At 62.8% G+C, this 12,549-nt stretch overlaps 1 protein-coding gene across 2 annotated transcripts in view; it reads left to right on the top strand.

Moving 5' to 3' along the window:
• The window catches only part of PDE4C (phosphodiesterase 4C), a 60,618-nt gene that overhangs the window by 9,637 nt on the left and 38,432 nt on the right, over nt 1-12,549 (top strand). The window contains exon 1 of one of the 2 annotated variants that reach the window (XM_039515931.1): nt 10,045-10,616. The exons of the other annotated variant lie outside the window; for it this stretch is intronic. Coding sequence (XP_039371865.1) covers nt 10,429-10,616 — 188 coding nt within the window. The 5' untranslated portion in view covers nt 10,045-10,428. Of the gene's footprint in view, nt 1-10,044; nt 10,617-12,549 lie in introns of those variants that run through there. 2 annotated transcript variants of the gene reach the window in all.

Here is a 12,549-nt window from a genome sequence, read left to right as displayed (position 1 = left end):
TGTGGAGCTAGCTGGAGGCGTGCGGAGCCGGCCGGAGGGGGGTGCGGAGCCGGGGTGCGGAGCCAGCCGGAGGGGGGTGCGGAGCCGGGGTGTGGAGCCGGCCGGAGGGGGGTGCAGAGCTGGGGTGTGGAGCTAGCTGGAGGGGAGTGTGGAGCCGGCCGGAGGGGGGTGCGGAGCCGGGGTGTGGAGCCGGCCGGAGGGGGGTGCGGAGCTGGGGTGCGGAGCCGGCCGGAGTGGGGTGCGGAGCTGGGGTGCGGAGCCGGCCGGAGGGGGGTGCAGAGCTGGGGTGCGGAGCTGGGGTGTGGAGCCGGCTGGAGGAGGGCAGGAGCCAGGGTGCGGTGCTAGCTGGAGGGGAGTGTGGAGCCGGCTGCAGGGGGGCGCGGAGCTGGAGCCATTTATAAAAAAGGTTGGAAAATGAAATGTGGCCCAAAGCGCAGAGAGGGCTGGAAGGTGACCTGAAGCAGAGCCCTGTGCTGGGGCTGCCCCGTCTTGCCAGGGAACAGGACGTGCCAAGGCAGGGGGCTCAAGCAGAGCTGGGACGGGGGTAATAAGTGACTGTCCTTCTGTGTAGAAGATTCTCGTGTCTCGCACCAAGGCCCTGCTGCACCTGGTGGCCCCTTCCAGGCAAAAATCCCAGGCCAGGCCAAGCCTCTCCTGGAGCAGGGCCCAGTGTCCTGGCAGGGAGTGGAGTAGAGTGGTGGGCGGGGGTGGGGTGGGGGAAGAGCTCTGGGCCTGGGGAGGCTTCTCCTTGCGTGTTGTGATTTGCTGCAGTTGGACCCAGCTGGGTCTGGCCTCACAGGCAGGGGCTGGGCCCAGCTCCCCTCTCCCAGGGAGGGAGCCGTTCCCTGGCCTTAGGGCAGGTTCTAAATCGCTGGACTCGCAGGGCAGAGCTCACACTGTGAACCAGGAGGGCTGGAACCCAGAGGCTCGAGTCTAGGCCGTGGTTGGGCTGTGGGGACTACCCCGAAGGAAGAGTGGGACCCCCTTGGGGGTCTGGCACACGGAAGGGGTTTCTCCAGAGCTGGGCCATGGCAGAGCCCGTGTGGAGTGGCATGGCCGGGGTGTGCAGCAGATGGGTCTGGACTTCTGGGATTCTCCTCCCTGCCCATATCGCTTGTCTTCGAGGGTGGCTTCCCCTGGGGCAGGGACCTTCCTCCAGAAATCCACATCCTTTTCTGCTCTCTCGCTGATCCTGCAGCGGATTCAGGGCGTGGACGTAGCTTGGACTCTGGCCCACAGGCTGTGATCTGCATGTGCTCTGAGGAAATATACCTGAGCTCAGGCCCACGGGTTTCTGCCTCAGGCAGAAGAGGACACTGTGCCCTCTAGCACCAGGCCGGGAATCCCCGCCGAGCCCTTGCCTGGTCAGCGCAGCCCAGGCTGCTCTTGTGCCAAGCGGTGCCCTGGCAGGTGGCTCTCCCAGGGCTCCACGTGCTCTTAGCCTCCTGATCTTGTTTTTGTGCCTTCCCAGCCAGGCTGAGCAGCCAGAAATAAATCAGTGACTCAGGCCGAGTAAACACGGTCTCTGAGCAGGTGTTTTCCCAGGGGGCTGCTCTCTCCGTGCGGGAAAGTGACCTGCCCTGTCCGCTGGGCCGGGCTCTTGGCCTCGCTCCCTCCAGGCACCCTTCTGGGGCGAGAATCCAGCCCAGAACAAACCGTTCAAGGGGGAACGGGGAGCCCCTTTCTCACGGCAGAAATCAAGACCCTTCTCAAAGCCTTGCAGAGAGCGGTGTGATCCCACCCGCTGGCCGGTGGGCGTTACTGGCCCAAACCTCCCACAGCAAGGGGGCGAGGCCTGGCAGCCCCATAAACGTCCTCTCTGTGCTGCGTGGTGACCGAGACCCCGTGCCAGGCCCTGCTCCCCTCAGACCCTCCCCCGCCCCCCTCCACGCACAGCTGTGTCACGGAGTGTGGGGGAGTCAGGGCCCTGCACCCTCACTTCCTACGATTCACCCGCCCTGCTCCCTGCTGCGTCACAAGCTGCTTGTGGGCTCTCTGGGGCAGGAGTCTGGGCCGGGCCGGGCACTATCGTGGGGTGGGTGCTGCTCTGGGAGGTTCTGCTCCCCGTGGCCCTGTGCAGGAGGGAGGTGATTACCTCCCCTCCAGGCAGGGATGGGCGCCCGGAGAGGAGAGCTGGGAGGAAGAGCCGGTGATAGAACCCCCGATCCCCTGAGCTGTGGAGAGCGGGCTCCCCTCGCCCCGAGGAGGGGGGGGAATCCTGTGCTGTCGGACCCTGGGGCTGCCCCGGCAGCACCTCACCGGAGCTCCGGGTCTCTGCATCCCCGTTGTGACACTGGGACAGTGAGAACAGCTCTGCCATGCTCGGGCCATGGGGACCCTCCCTGGGCAGTTCAGACCCCAGCGCTCTGCTGGGCGCTGGTGCCAGATGCTGCAGAGTGAGGGGTCTCAGAGCCCCTGCCCAAGGGGAGTGTAATGCAGAGAGGGGGATGGGCAACGCCATGCTCAGCTGGTGCTGCAGATTGTGTTTGTGGGTGGGACTCTGCTCTCTGCTCTGAGTTAATCCCAGGGGGATGGCGCCTGCCCCCTGCCTACCCCTTCTCGCTGCCCTCTCAGCAGCGTGGCTGTTGGGATTCTTTGTGGTCCCTGGCTCCAGCCTGCCCCCTGCCCTGCCCCGCCCTCTCCTGGCCTCTCCTGGCTGCTGCATCATCCAAGGCTGGGCTGAGCATGGAGAGTTTCGCTGCCAGGGCTGCAGGGAATGAGCTGTGGGCCCTTCTGCTCTGCATGGGCCCCAAGCGCCCCTCTCCTCCTCAGGGACTGGGCCAGGGGCAGCCACCCGAAGAGGCAGCAGGCGTTTCCTGTGTAGCTTGCAGCGCGTGGAACCTCCTGGCCCAGGCGGCTGCCCAGAGTGCCCAGGGGCCGCTGGGGGCATGGCTGGTTGTTGCTCATCCATCAGGAGCGAATGAAGAAGCATGAGGCCGGGACAGTTAGTGGTAAGCGGCCCCGGGGGGCCCCGCAGCCAGAGGGTAATTTAATTGCACTCGCCTGCTGTCCCTGCAATGCATGGCTGAGCTGCCAGCAGGGGACAGTGCCCATATATAACCAGCCCTTAGGAAGGGGCTGTGGGGCCTGCTGCTGCTCCCTGAAAAATGGCCTCGCTCACTGGCGTGCAAATTAAACAAGTCTGTCACTGTCCCTGCACCTCCCCCACTGCCTGGCACAGCCCCCGCTCACCCCCACCCAGGCTGGGGGGCTCCCACAGCGGCCTGCTCCCTCCAGCTCAGTGACTCCCTGCGCACGGCGAGTGAGAGCCCCCAGCGTCTCTGTGCATCACGTGAGCTGAGCCTCACAGCACCCGCAGCGTTTCCCCAGCTTCCATTAGCCTCCCTCCTTCGCTGTCCAGCCCTCCCCGTGTCAGGGAGCCTGACGCTGCCCTGTGCCAGCTTTCTCCTTGCTGCATGGTGCAGCCCTGCCTTTCCTGCCCTCTGCGAGCTGGAGAGACGGGACTCGGGAGGCTGAAACCCTGGCCTGCTTCTGTCCCCCTCTGCCCAGTCTGGCAGTGTCTGAGCTGCCAGCCCATTGCCATGGGAGCTGTCACAGGGCCAGCACGCCTGCCCTCCATCCTCGGCCCCCAGCCCCGTCAGCTGGTGTCAGCGTTAGGGCTGAGAGGTGTATTGCCAAGAACACAGGAATTCTGCTCCAGCCACTGGGCAAATGGCCTGTGCAGCAAGGGGAAAGCTTCAGCCAGCATTGTGCTGCCTGAGGAAGGCTGAAAGTGCTGGGTTCCCTGCCCTGCTCTGCCAGCCCCTCCTGCCCTGGCTGACCTGCTGTGTTTACATTGGGTCTGCGTTAATCCATGCTTGGCTGCTCGGGGTGCTGAGTGTCCAGCCTCAGGGAGGGGCCGCTCTGCTCCCTGGGCATTGAGATTGGCATTGAATTACCCCTCTCCCCCCCCGCCCCCGATTTCACCAGCGCTAGCCAGGGAGCCATGCACCTGCACAGCAGGGGCGTCTCTGCAATGCGGGGTCTGGCTGGCCCCTCGCTCCCCCAGTGCCGGGGATGGGCGAGGCTGCCAGGCGTGGGTGGCTGCATGAGATGCTGAGCAGGGAGAACTGGCACCGCTCTGGGAGTCAGACCCTGGTGGGGGGGGGGGATTTGGGGGCAGGGGCAGCAGGCAGGAGTAGGGTCAAGGGACATGGATCTAGCTGGTGAGGCTGCTGCCATGGAGGGGCCCACGTGTCAGCCCAGCAACCCCTGCCATCTACGCGCAGCGAGGGCCTGAGTTTGAGTCCTGCCGTCCTAGAGTTGCAGCCAGGGCTCTGGGCAGCAGGTGGAAGCAAGTCAGCTCTGTGCTGCCATCTAGTGGCATTCACTAGAGCATCAAAACCCTCAGCTCTTTCCATGGGGCACTCCTGTTTATGGTTTGCTTTGGGGTAGGCCCTCCTAGGGCCCCAATCACGGGCCCTGGGTCCCTGGCGCTAGGTGCTGTACAAATCCAGGCACACAGCCGGTCCCTGGCTGCAGAGCTGGCAGTCGGAGTAGCTTTAGTTAGTACAAACTCTTTGTGGCTCTTCTGCCTGGGGACTGTGGCAGGCGCCTACTGGGGACGAGGACGTGGAGTTAGAAATGACCAAGTTCAAGGCAGAAGTGAAACTCAAACAGCTTCATGGGAGCAAATCGGAGGGCTCAGAAAATCTCCAGCCAAGAATTGTAATGGAACTGGCCTGTGACACTGCAAGGCCAATAGCCAGGGTTTCTAATGAATCGCTAAACTCGGCCTTGTGCCCTATGACTGAAGAATTGATTTAAGTTAAGGGCCAATGGTGGCACCTGAACAAATGGATATAAACTGGCCAAGACACCAGACGAATGTTTCTAACCATCAGAGAAGTGAAGCTTTGGAGCAGTGGGAGCAAAAACTGAACTGGCTTCAAGACTGAGCTTGATGAGTTTATGGAGGAGACAGTCTGATGAGCGAGGGAAACGTTCTAGAGCCCAGAACCATCCTCCAGGAGCTTAGCTGCCCACCCAGGGCCTTGCCTGAGTCAAGGGGGGGATGTGTCTGAGGCACAAGGGGTGGAGCAGGGGGTTACCACACACACTGGAGACCCCCCCTGGAGTTGGTCACTGTCCTGGGGCCTGTATTGCTCTCATCGGTGTGAATATCACCAGCCAAACCCCAGAGAATTTGCTTCCTGAATCCTTGTTCCGTTTTGTGACCCGGACAAAGATCCCAACCTCCACCTGCTGGGGGGGGGGGGGCAGGGGGGAGGACCCTAATCATGGAATCATAGAATCTCAGGGTTGGAAGGGACCTCAGGAGGTATCTAGTCCAACCCCCTGCTCAAAGCAGGACCAATCCCCAACTAAATCATCCCAGCCAGGGCTTTGTCAAGCCTGACCTTAAAAACCTCTAAGGAAGGAGGTTCCACCACCTCCCTAGGGAACCCATTCCAGTGCTTCACCACCCTCCTAGTGAAAAAGCTTTTCCTAATATCCAACCTAAACCTCCCCCAACTTGAGACCATTACTCCTTATTCTGTCATCTGGTAACAGTCTAGTTCCATCCTCTTTGGAACCCCCTTTCAGGTAGTTGAAAGCAGCTATCAAATCCCCCCTCATTCTTCTCTTCTGCAGACTAAACAATCTCAGTTCCCTCAGCCTCTCCTCATAAGTCATGTGCTCCAGCCCCCTAATCATTTTTGTTGCCCTCCACTGGACTCTTTCCAATTTATCCACATCCTTCTTGTAGTGTGGGGCCCAAAACTGGACACAGTACTCCAGATGAGGCCTCACCAATGTCGAATAGAGGGGAATGATCACGTCCCTCGATCTGCTGGCAATGCCCCTACTTATACAGCCCAAAATGCCGTTGGCCTTCTTGGCAACAAGGACACGCTGTTGACTTAGATCCAGCTTCTCGTCCACTGTAACCCCTACGTCCTTTTCTGCAGAGCTGCTGCCCAGCCATTCGGTCCCTAGTCTGTAACAGTGCATAGGATTCTTCCATCCTAAGTACAGGACTCTGCACTTGTCCTTGCTGAACCTCATCAGATTTCTTTTGGCCCAATCCTGTAATTTGTCTAGGTCCCTCTGTATCCTATCCCTACCCTCCAGCGTATCAACCACTCCTCCCAGTTTAGTGTCATCTGCAAACTTGCTGAGGGTACAGTCCACGCCATCCTCCAGATCATTAATGAAGATATTGAACAAAACCAGCCCCAGGACTGACCCTTGGGGCACTCCGCTTGAAACCGGCTGCCAACTAGACATGGAGCCGTTCAGCCTGACGATCTAGCCAGCTTTCTATCCTCCTTATAGTCCATTCATCCAGCCCATACTTTTTTTAACTTGCTGGCAAGAATACTGTGGGAGACCGTATCAAAAGATTTGCTAAAGTCAAGGAATAACACGTCCACTGCTTTCCCCTCATCCTCAGAGCCAGTTATCTCCTCATAGAAGGCAATTAGGTTAGTCAGGCATGACTTGCCCTTGGTGAATCCATGCTGACTGTTCCTGATCACTTTCCTCTCCTTTAAGTGCTTCAGAATTGATTCCTTGAGGACCTGCTCCATGATTTTTCCAGGGGCTGAGGTGAGGTTGACTGGCCTGTAGTTTCTCAGATCCTTCTTCTTCCCTTTTTTAAAGATGGGCCCTACATTAGCCTTTTTCCAGTCATCAATGGGATCGCAGGGAGGCAGGGAGAACAGAGGAGCTCAACAGAGCTGGGCTGTCTCCTGCCAGGTGCATGTGCAAAGCAGTGTACAAGGGTGAGTCACGTGAGGGTGCCATGGTCCAGCTCCGAGCACTGCTAGTGCAGACAGCAGAGTTTGCAAACTCTCCAGGGCAGAGGCTTCTCTCAGTCCTTGCTCCCAGCAGCACCAGGCAAGCGCATGGCATGAGAGCAGTGCGTTGTGATGATGATAGTCGGTCAGATCCTTGTGTGACGGAGCAGGAAGCAGGGCGGATTTGACCTGGGAACGTTGCAGGGGCGTTACATGGGGGATGGGGGACTTCCCTTGAAGGAAGCTCCCTGAGCTGTAACCTGAGCCAGGAGGGGGGTTGGGAGAAGTGACACCTTCTGCCCGGGAGACTGAATAAAGGAGAGGAGGAGCGGCGGGGGCAGGAGGGGGAGAGTGTTGCTGAAGGAGGTTTTGTTTTCAGTCTTGGGCTGGGGGGTGCATCGCAGGGAACCCCAAGCCGGGGTCTAAGCTCCCTGAACCCCCCAGAAGGACTTGATTGAGGGGTTCTGGTTGTGCCTACACGCTCCGCTTGGGACTGTGTTCCTGTCATCTAATAAACCTTCTGTGTTACTGGCTGGCTGAGAGTCCCGGCGAATCTCAGGAAGAGGGGTACAGGGCCCCGACTCCCCCACACTCTGTGACACTTTGCAGCCGGCCACTGTGTGCTGGGGGCTGCCTGAATCAGGGTTTCCGGGTTTGGCTGTGGGATACCCCAGACCTGCCCAGAGGGAGCGGGGGACCAGAGCCCTCCACCCCGGGCTGCTGATCTCTCCCGGGCTGGCTGCCCAAAACCAGTTAGAAGGTTTGGGTCATTGTGTATTTGAGTCCCCCCAGGGGGAATGCCCGAATGTGGGATCTCTTGCTGCCCTGCTCCCAGGCCCCAAACACCCCTGAGTTACAGCAGCGTTCAGTGCCCAGCGTTGCCCTGTGGGCCTGGCCCAGCCGCCTGCCAGCAGACAGTGGCACTACAGCTCACCCTGAGTCCTCAGGACAGCGGCAGGCTGAGCTCTCCCCGTGTGGCAGGCTCCCCCTCGAGCGCTGGGACTGCATCCCCCGCTGCTGCATCTGCCAGGCCTGGCCCCAGTGCCAGTAAATCATGCCAACCAGGTCTCCTTTACCTGCTGCTCAAAGAACTCGACAGGGCTGGTGCAGGACTGCCCGTGGCTGGTTAGATCGTGCCGTGCTGCAGTCCTCGAGGGGCTGCTGCACTGAAAAGCAAGGCAGCTCCTCTGCGTGCGGAGGCACAGGGTGATACAGGGAATGGCGTGAGCTGGATGTTCCTGTGACTCATGTTAGACATGGCAGCCGCGGGGAGCTCAGTCCCCATGGCCCAGTCGGCCCGTGGCCTCCCTGCTGAGTCGGACTCCCAGGGAGCCACTTGATACCAGCTGGGAGGGCTGTTTCCGGGTCCCATTGCATACTGGAGGACCCTCCTGTGATGGGTCTGCAGGGCGGGAGGTGCGTGGGGGGGGGTGACAGCCAGCTGGGCCTTCTCCGCCTTCAGGGAGCTGGCGAGGAGTTAACAATGCGTCATCGGAGCTGCAGTGAGACGTTCAGTGGAGACAGACAGGGCTTCAGAACATGCGTCTTGAAACGGGGGCCCCACCGCTGGATTGTGCTGGGGCCTGGGACTTGGGAAGGGTCACGAGGTGGGAACCCAGGTCCCCAGTCCAGTTCCAAGACTGAGTGCCTGCAATGCCCCCCCCCTCCCCGGTGCCCCTTTCACTGCAGGGTAGCAGGGCTCAGAGGCTGGGGCACCATGGGGGGGGTGAGGGAGAGCTCTGGGGAGGGAGGGGTTCCTGGCCCCACATGCTGTGGAGGGTGGCCAGGGGCTCCTTGCCTCAGGGCAGCTGCCAGCCCTTCATGCCCTCCTGTGTTAACCGCTCCCGGCCCGGTGGCGCCGAGCGTGTCTGGTTCATTTGTCCGTCTTGACCCATGGCCCAGATCTCACCCACTCTCCAGTACAAGCTAGGGGTGAGTGGGCCCCCTGCGGCTGGCCGCTGCGCGAGGTCCCTGTAAATGCTTCTGCTGCCGAAGAGGGTTTGCAGGGACAAGGCTTTGGAGCCAGGTGGGAGCCCAGCTGAGCTCTGCCATGGGGTCTGGGCTGCGGCTGACCGTCCCTGAGCCGGTGCAGACAGCCAGAGGTGGTGCGTTTCCCAGCGGCGCTGGGAGCAGAGGAGGAGCCGGTGGCTGTGCCCGGCAGTGGCTGTGCCGGCTTGGGGGCTTGGAGATCACTCAGCCTAGCCAGCCACATGTGCTCCTGGCTGCCCAGCTGTGCCACTGGGACTCCGCTCACAGGCACTTTGCACATCTCCCTGTGCGGGAGCGACGCTGACCCACTGCTGCCTGCCCCCTCCCCAGTGACTCTGCACCCCGGAAACCCTGTTCTCGCTGCCCTGGGGCCTGGCGCCGATGGTGGAGGCTGGAGCGGGGTGGGACCCAGAGCTCCTGAAAGGGGCCTGGGCCAGCAGCATGGCCTGGAGGCTTTGTGGGCCCGTCCCCGTGCAGCGGTGCCATGTGGGGAGGTTCTGAGCAGGGCTGGGGACTGTCCTGGGCTGGGGGGCTCCCACTCTGCTTAGTGGGGCTGCAGCTGGCGGGGCCGTTGGGAGATGTCCCTTTTCCGGCACAACTGCTGAAGTGGCATATGAAGCTTGCACCAGCAGCAGTGTAGCGCTCCCAGCCGGGCTGCCCATTGCCCGTGCTCCAGGGAGGGGCTCTGCCCCACTGCTCTCCTTGCCAGGCCTCTCTGGGGGTCCCTGGGGAACCCCTCTGGGTTTGTCGCACTCTCGGGTTGGGAGAATGAAGGGGGCTGGAGGGGGAGAGCAGGACAGGGCTCTAGGCTGGCGCCCCTGTGGCTGGCAGAGCGAGGGGGCACCTTGAGCTGAGCCTCCCCCGGGCAAGCTGGTGCCAGGGGAAGCCAGTGGGCCAGCTCCCCAGAGGGCGTAAGCTGGCGTAGCTGCACTGAAGTCTTTGGATTTACACCAGCTGAGGATCCAGCCCCTGTGGTTTACGATCCTGAGCAGGGAAAGTCTCCCCGGTCCTGCCCCAGATTCCAGTGCAGTTTAACGTCTCAGCAGTTGTGGCAGCTGGTGCTGTTGAGGGGGAAAGGGCTGAGTGCCCAGTGGGGGAGCAGCAAGGCTGGGGGGCGCTGGCTGCTTCTCCCTGCCATGGAAGCCTCAGCAAGCCCCAGCTCGTCCATGCAGCGGGCGAGGGAGCGAGTGTCCCTGTGCCAGACCGGCCTGGCCCAGCCCAAGCCACGAGGGGGGCTTGCTTCGTATTTCAGGATCTGCTGAGCCAGACAGTTGTTTAATTTCCCAGGCAGGGACGGGAGGGGAATGGAAAGTTTCCCTGGGAGCGAGAGCGCTGTGTTTGCAATGCGCTTCCTGCTTTGTACCAAACGGACAGTTTGTCTTCTCTGAATGGGACCCGGGGAGCCGGGGCTGCGAGACCCTCAGGAAACGGAGCCGCGTAGCAACGTCCCGCCGGCCCCCCAGTCACGCTCGTTCACCTTCAGCCAGAGCACAGTGCGGAGCCGGAGCGCGAGAGGGGCAGCAGCCTCCATGGAGCTTCTGCGCACAATCAAACTGATGGCCTGAAAGTGACTGCAGCGGCCCCTGCGCCCCCTCTCTGCCAGCCTGGACCCCGCTGGGGGCAGGGGAGCCCTCAGAGTGATTTTCCTGGGGGAGATTTTTGAACCGGGGGGAAGGCCTGGCTGAGCCTCTTGTGCATGTGGGCCCCCCCACACACACTAATTTGTGGCTCCGAAATGCTGAACCCGAAGCATGGCTCCCCGGGGGCCTCCCCCAGTGCCTCCCCCTGCAGCTCCCCCCGCAACTCACCCATCCTCTTCAGGAAGCTCATGATGAACCAGAGCATCCGCATGCAGCGGCGTTTTACCGTGGCTCACCCCCTCTGGTAAGGGCTGGGGCTGCCCACCGCCGGGCAGGGCAGGGCTGGGCAGGGCGGAGCCGGCTGCGCTGGGCAGGTAGGGGGGCCGCCCACCGCGGGGCAGGGCAGGGCAGGGCGGAGCTGGGCTGGGCAGGTAGGGGGGCTGCACCGCCGGGCAGGGCTGGGCTGGGTGGAGCCGGGCTGGGCAGGTAGGGGGGCTGCACCGCCGGCAGGGCAGGGCGGAGCCGGGCTGGGCAGGTAGGGGGGCTGCACCGCCGGGCAGGGCTGGGCTGGGTGGAGCCGGGCTGGGCAGGTAGGGGGGCTGCACCGCCGGGCAGGGCTGGGCAGGGTGGAGCTGGGCTGGGCAGGTAGGGGGGCTGCACCGCCGGGCAGGGCTGGGCAGTGTGGAGCCGGGCTGGGCAGGTAGGGGGGCTGCACCGCCGGCCGGGCAGGGCGGTCCTGGGCTGGGCAGGTAGGGGCTGCACCGCCGGGCTGGGCTGGGCAGTGCGGAGCGGGGCTGGGCAGGTAGGGGGGCTGCACCGCCGGGCAGGGCTGGGCAGGGTGGAGCCGGGCTGGGCAGATAGGGGCTGCACCGCCGGCAGGGCTGGGCAGGGCTGGGCTGGGTGGAGCTGGGCTGGGCAGGTAGGGGGGCTGCACCGCCGGGCAGGGCAGGGTGGCCAGTGCAGGGCGGTGTGCACAGGCTGCTGCCGGGCTGGTTCCAGGGTTGGCAGCTCACAGGGTGCTGAGACCTGAACTCACTGGGAGACTTTGAGAGGTGCCTGCAGATGAGCTGGGCGGTTAGGCCTGTCTCTGTGGCCTGGGGCACTTCCCTTCCCCGCCTCCCTGACCCTAGCCCAGCTCTGCACGTTATGTGGGTGACACAAGGTACCGGCCATGGGTGGGTGCTGACAAGAGCAGAGAACTTGGGATGTTTGTGGGTGATGCCAGGAGGTGCCCAGAGCTGGTTCCCCAACCAAGCGCTGTCTTTAGCGGGTGCTCGGTAGGTGCCTTCAGGCCAGGTGTGTGGGGCTGCTCCCTGCTGCTGGTCCTTCTCCCTGGCCGCACCGGGGGAGGCTCCTGCAGAGCTGGCATCAACCCTGCTCGGACCCTGCAGCCCTGAGCAAAAGCAGCTCTGAGGCCAGGAACCCTGGCATGGGGCTGGAGGGTTCCCCCTGCCCAGCCCCCAGCAGGCCAGGTGCATAGCGGGCGCGGGGCTGAGCCGTGGAGCCAGGAGGAGCTGAGTGGGGAGAGCTGGCTCAGGCCAGGCCAGGCAGCTCCGGCTCTGGGGGATCGAGCCCTCTACCCCACTTTTGCGAACCGGGGAAGGTTCCAGTCCAGCCTCCTGCTGGCTGAAGGGCCTGTGTTTGCCTGGCCTGGCCAATTACTTCCTACCACTTCCATACTCCGCCTGGCAGAGGCCTGGGGCCAGGGCAGCCCCTCTCCGGCCAGCGGGCTGCCGGGCCGCATGGATGGAGGGTGCTGGGGATCCGGGAGGAGCCGGGCTGTCTGGGAGCTGGGCTGCAGCTGCGCGGCAGATGTGGGAATGTAAATAGAAAGGGTGTTTGTTACGACAGAGAGAGGAAAACAAGCAGCAGACACATCCTGTGCCCCCTTCCCCCCCAGTCATGCCACAGGCACCTGCTGCTGGGTCCTGCCAGCAGGAGCCAATCTGCACCTCTCCTTATGCACCTGCAGGGAGCCCTGGGACTCCACCCATTTCCCCATCATCTCCCCTGCCCCCAGCATGCCCAGCCCCACCCCTGCTAGCACACGCAGGAGCCAGCAGCCCTGGATGCAGCAAGGCTCGGGGTTCATTGATGCCCCAGCTCTGCATTCGCTCAGCTCCCACCTGCGCCCGAGCAGAGCTGTGCCGCCCAGACAGTGCCCCAGCTTTGCACGCTGGCCTGGGCACTCGGTCACCTGGCCCAGGGGCTTGGTGCTGCTAAGCGTGTGCCCTCCG

Source organism: Mauremys reevesii, linkage group 26, assembly GCF_016161935.1.
Source record: "Mauremys reevesii isolate NIE-2019 linkage group 26, ASM1616193v1, whole genome shotgun sequence".
NCBI lineage: Eukaryota > Metazoa > Chordata > Testudines > Geoemydidae > Mauremys > Mauremys reevesii.
The sequence above is the reverse complement of the archived record's forward strand: the minus strand, read 5'-3'. Positions and strand labels throughout refer to the sequence as shown.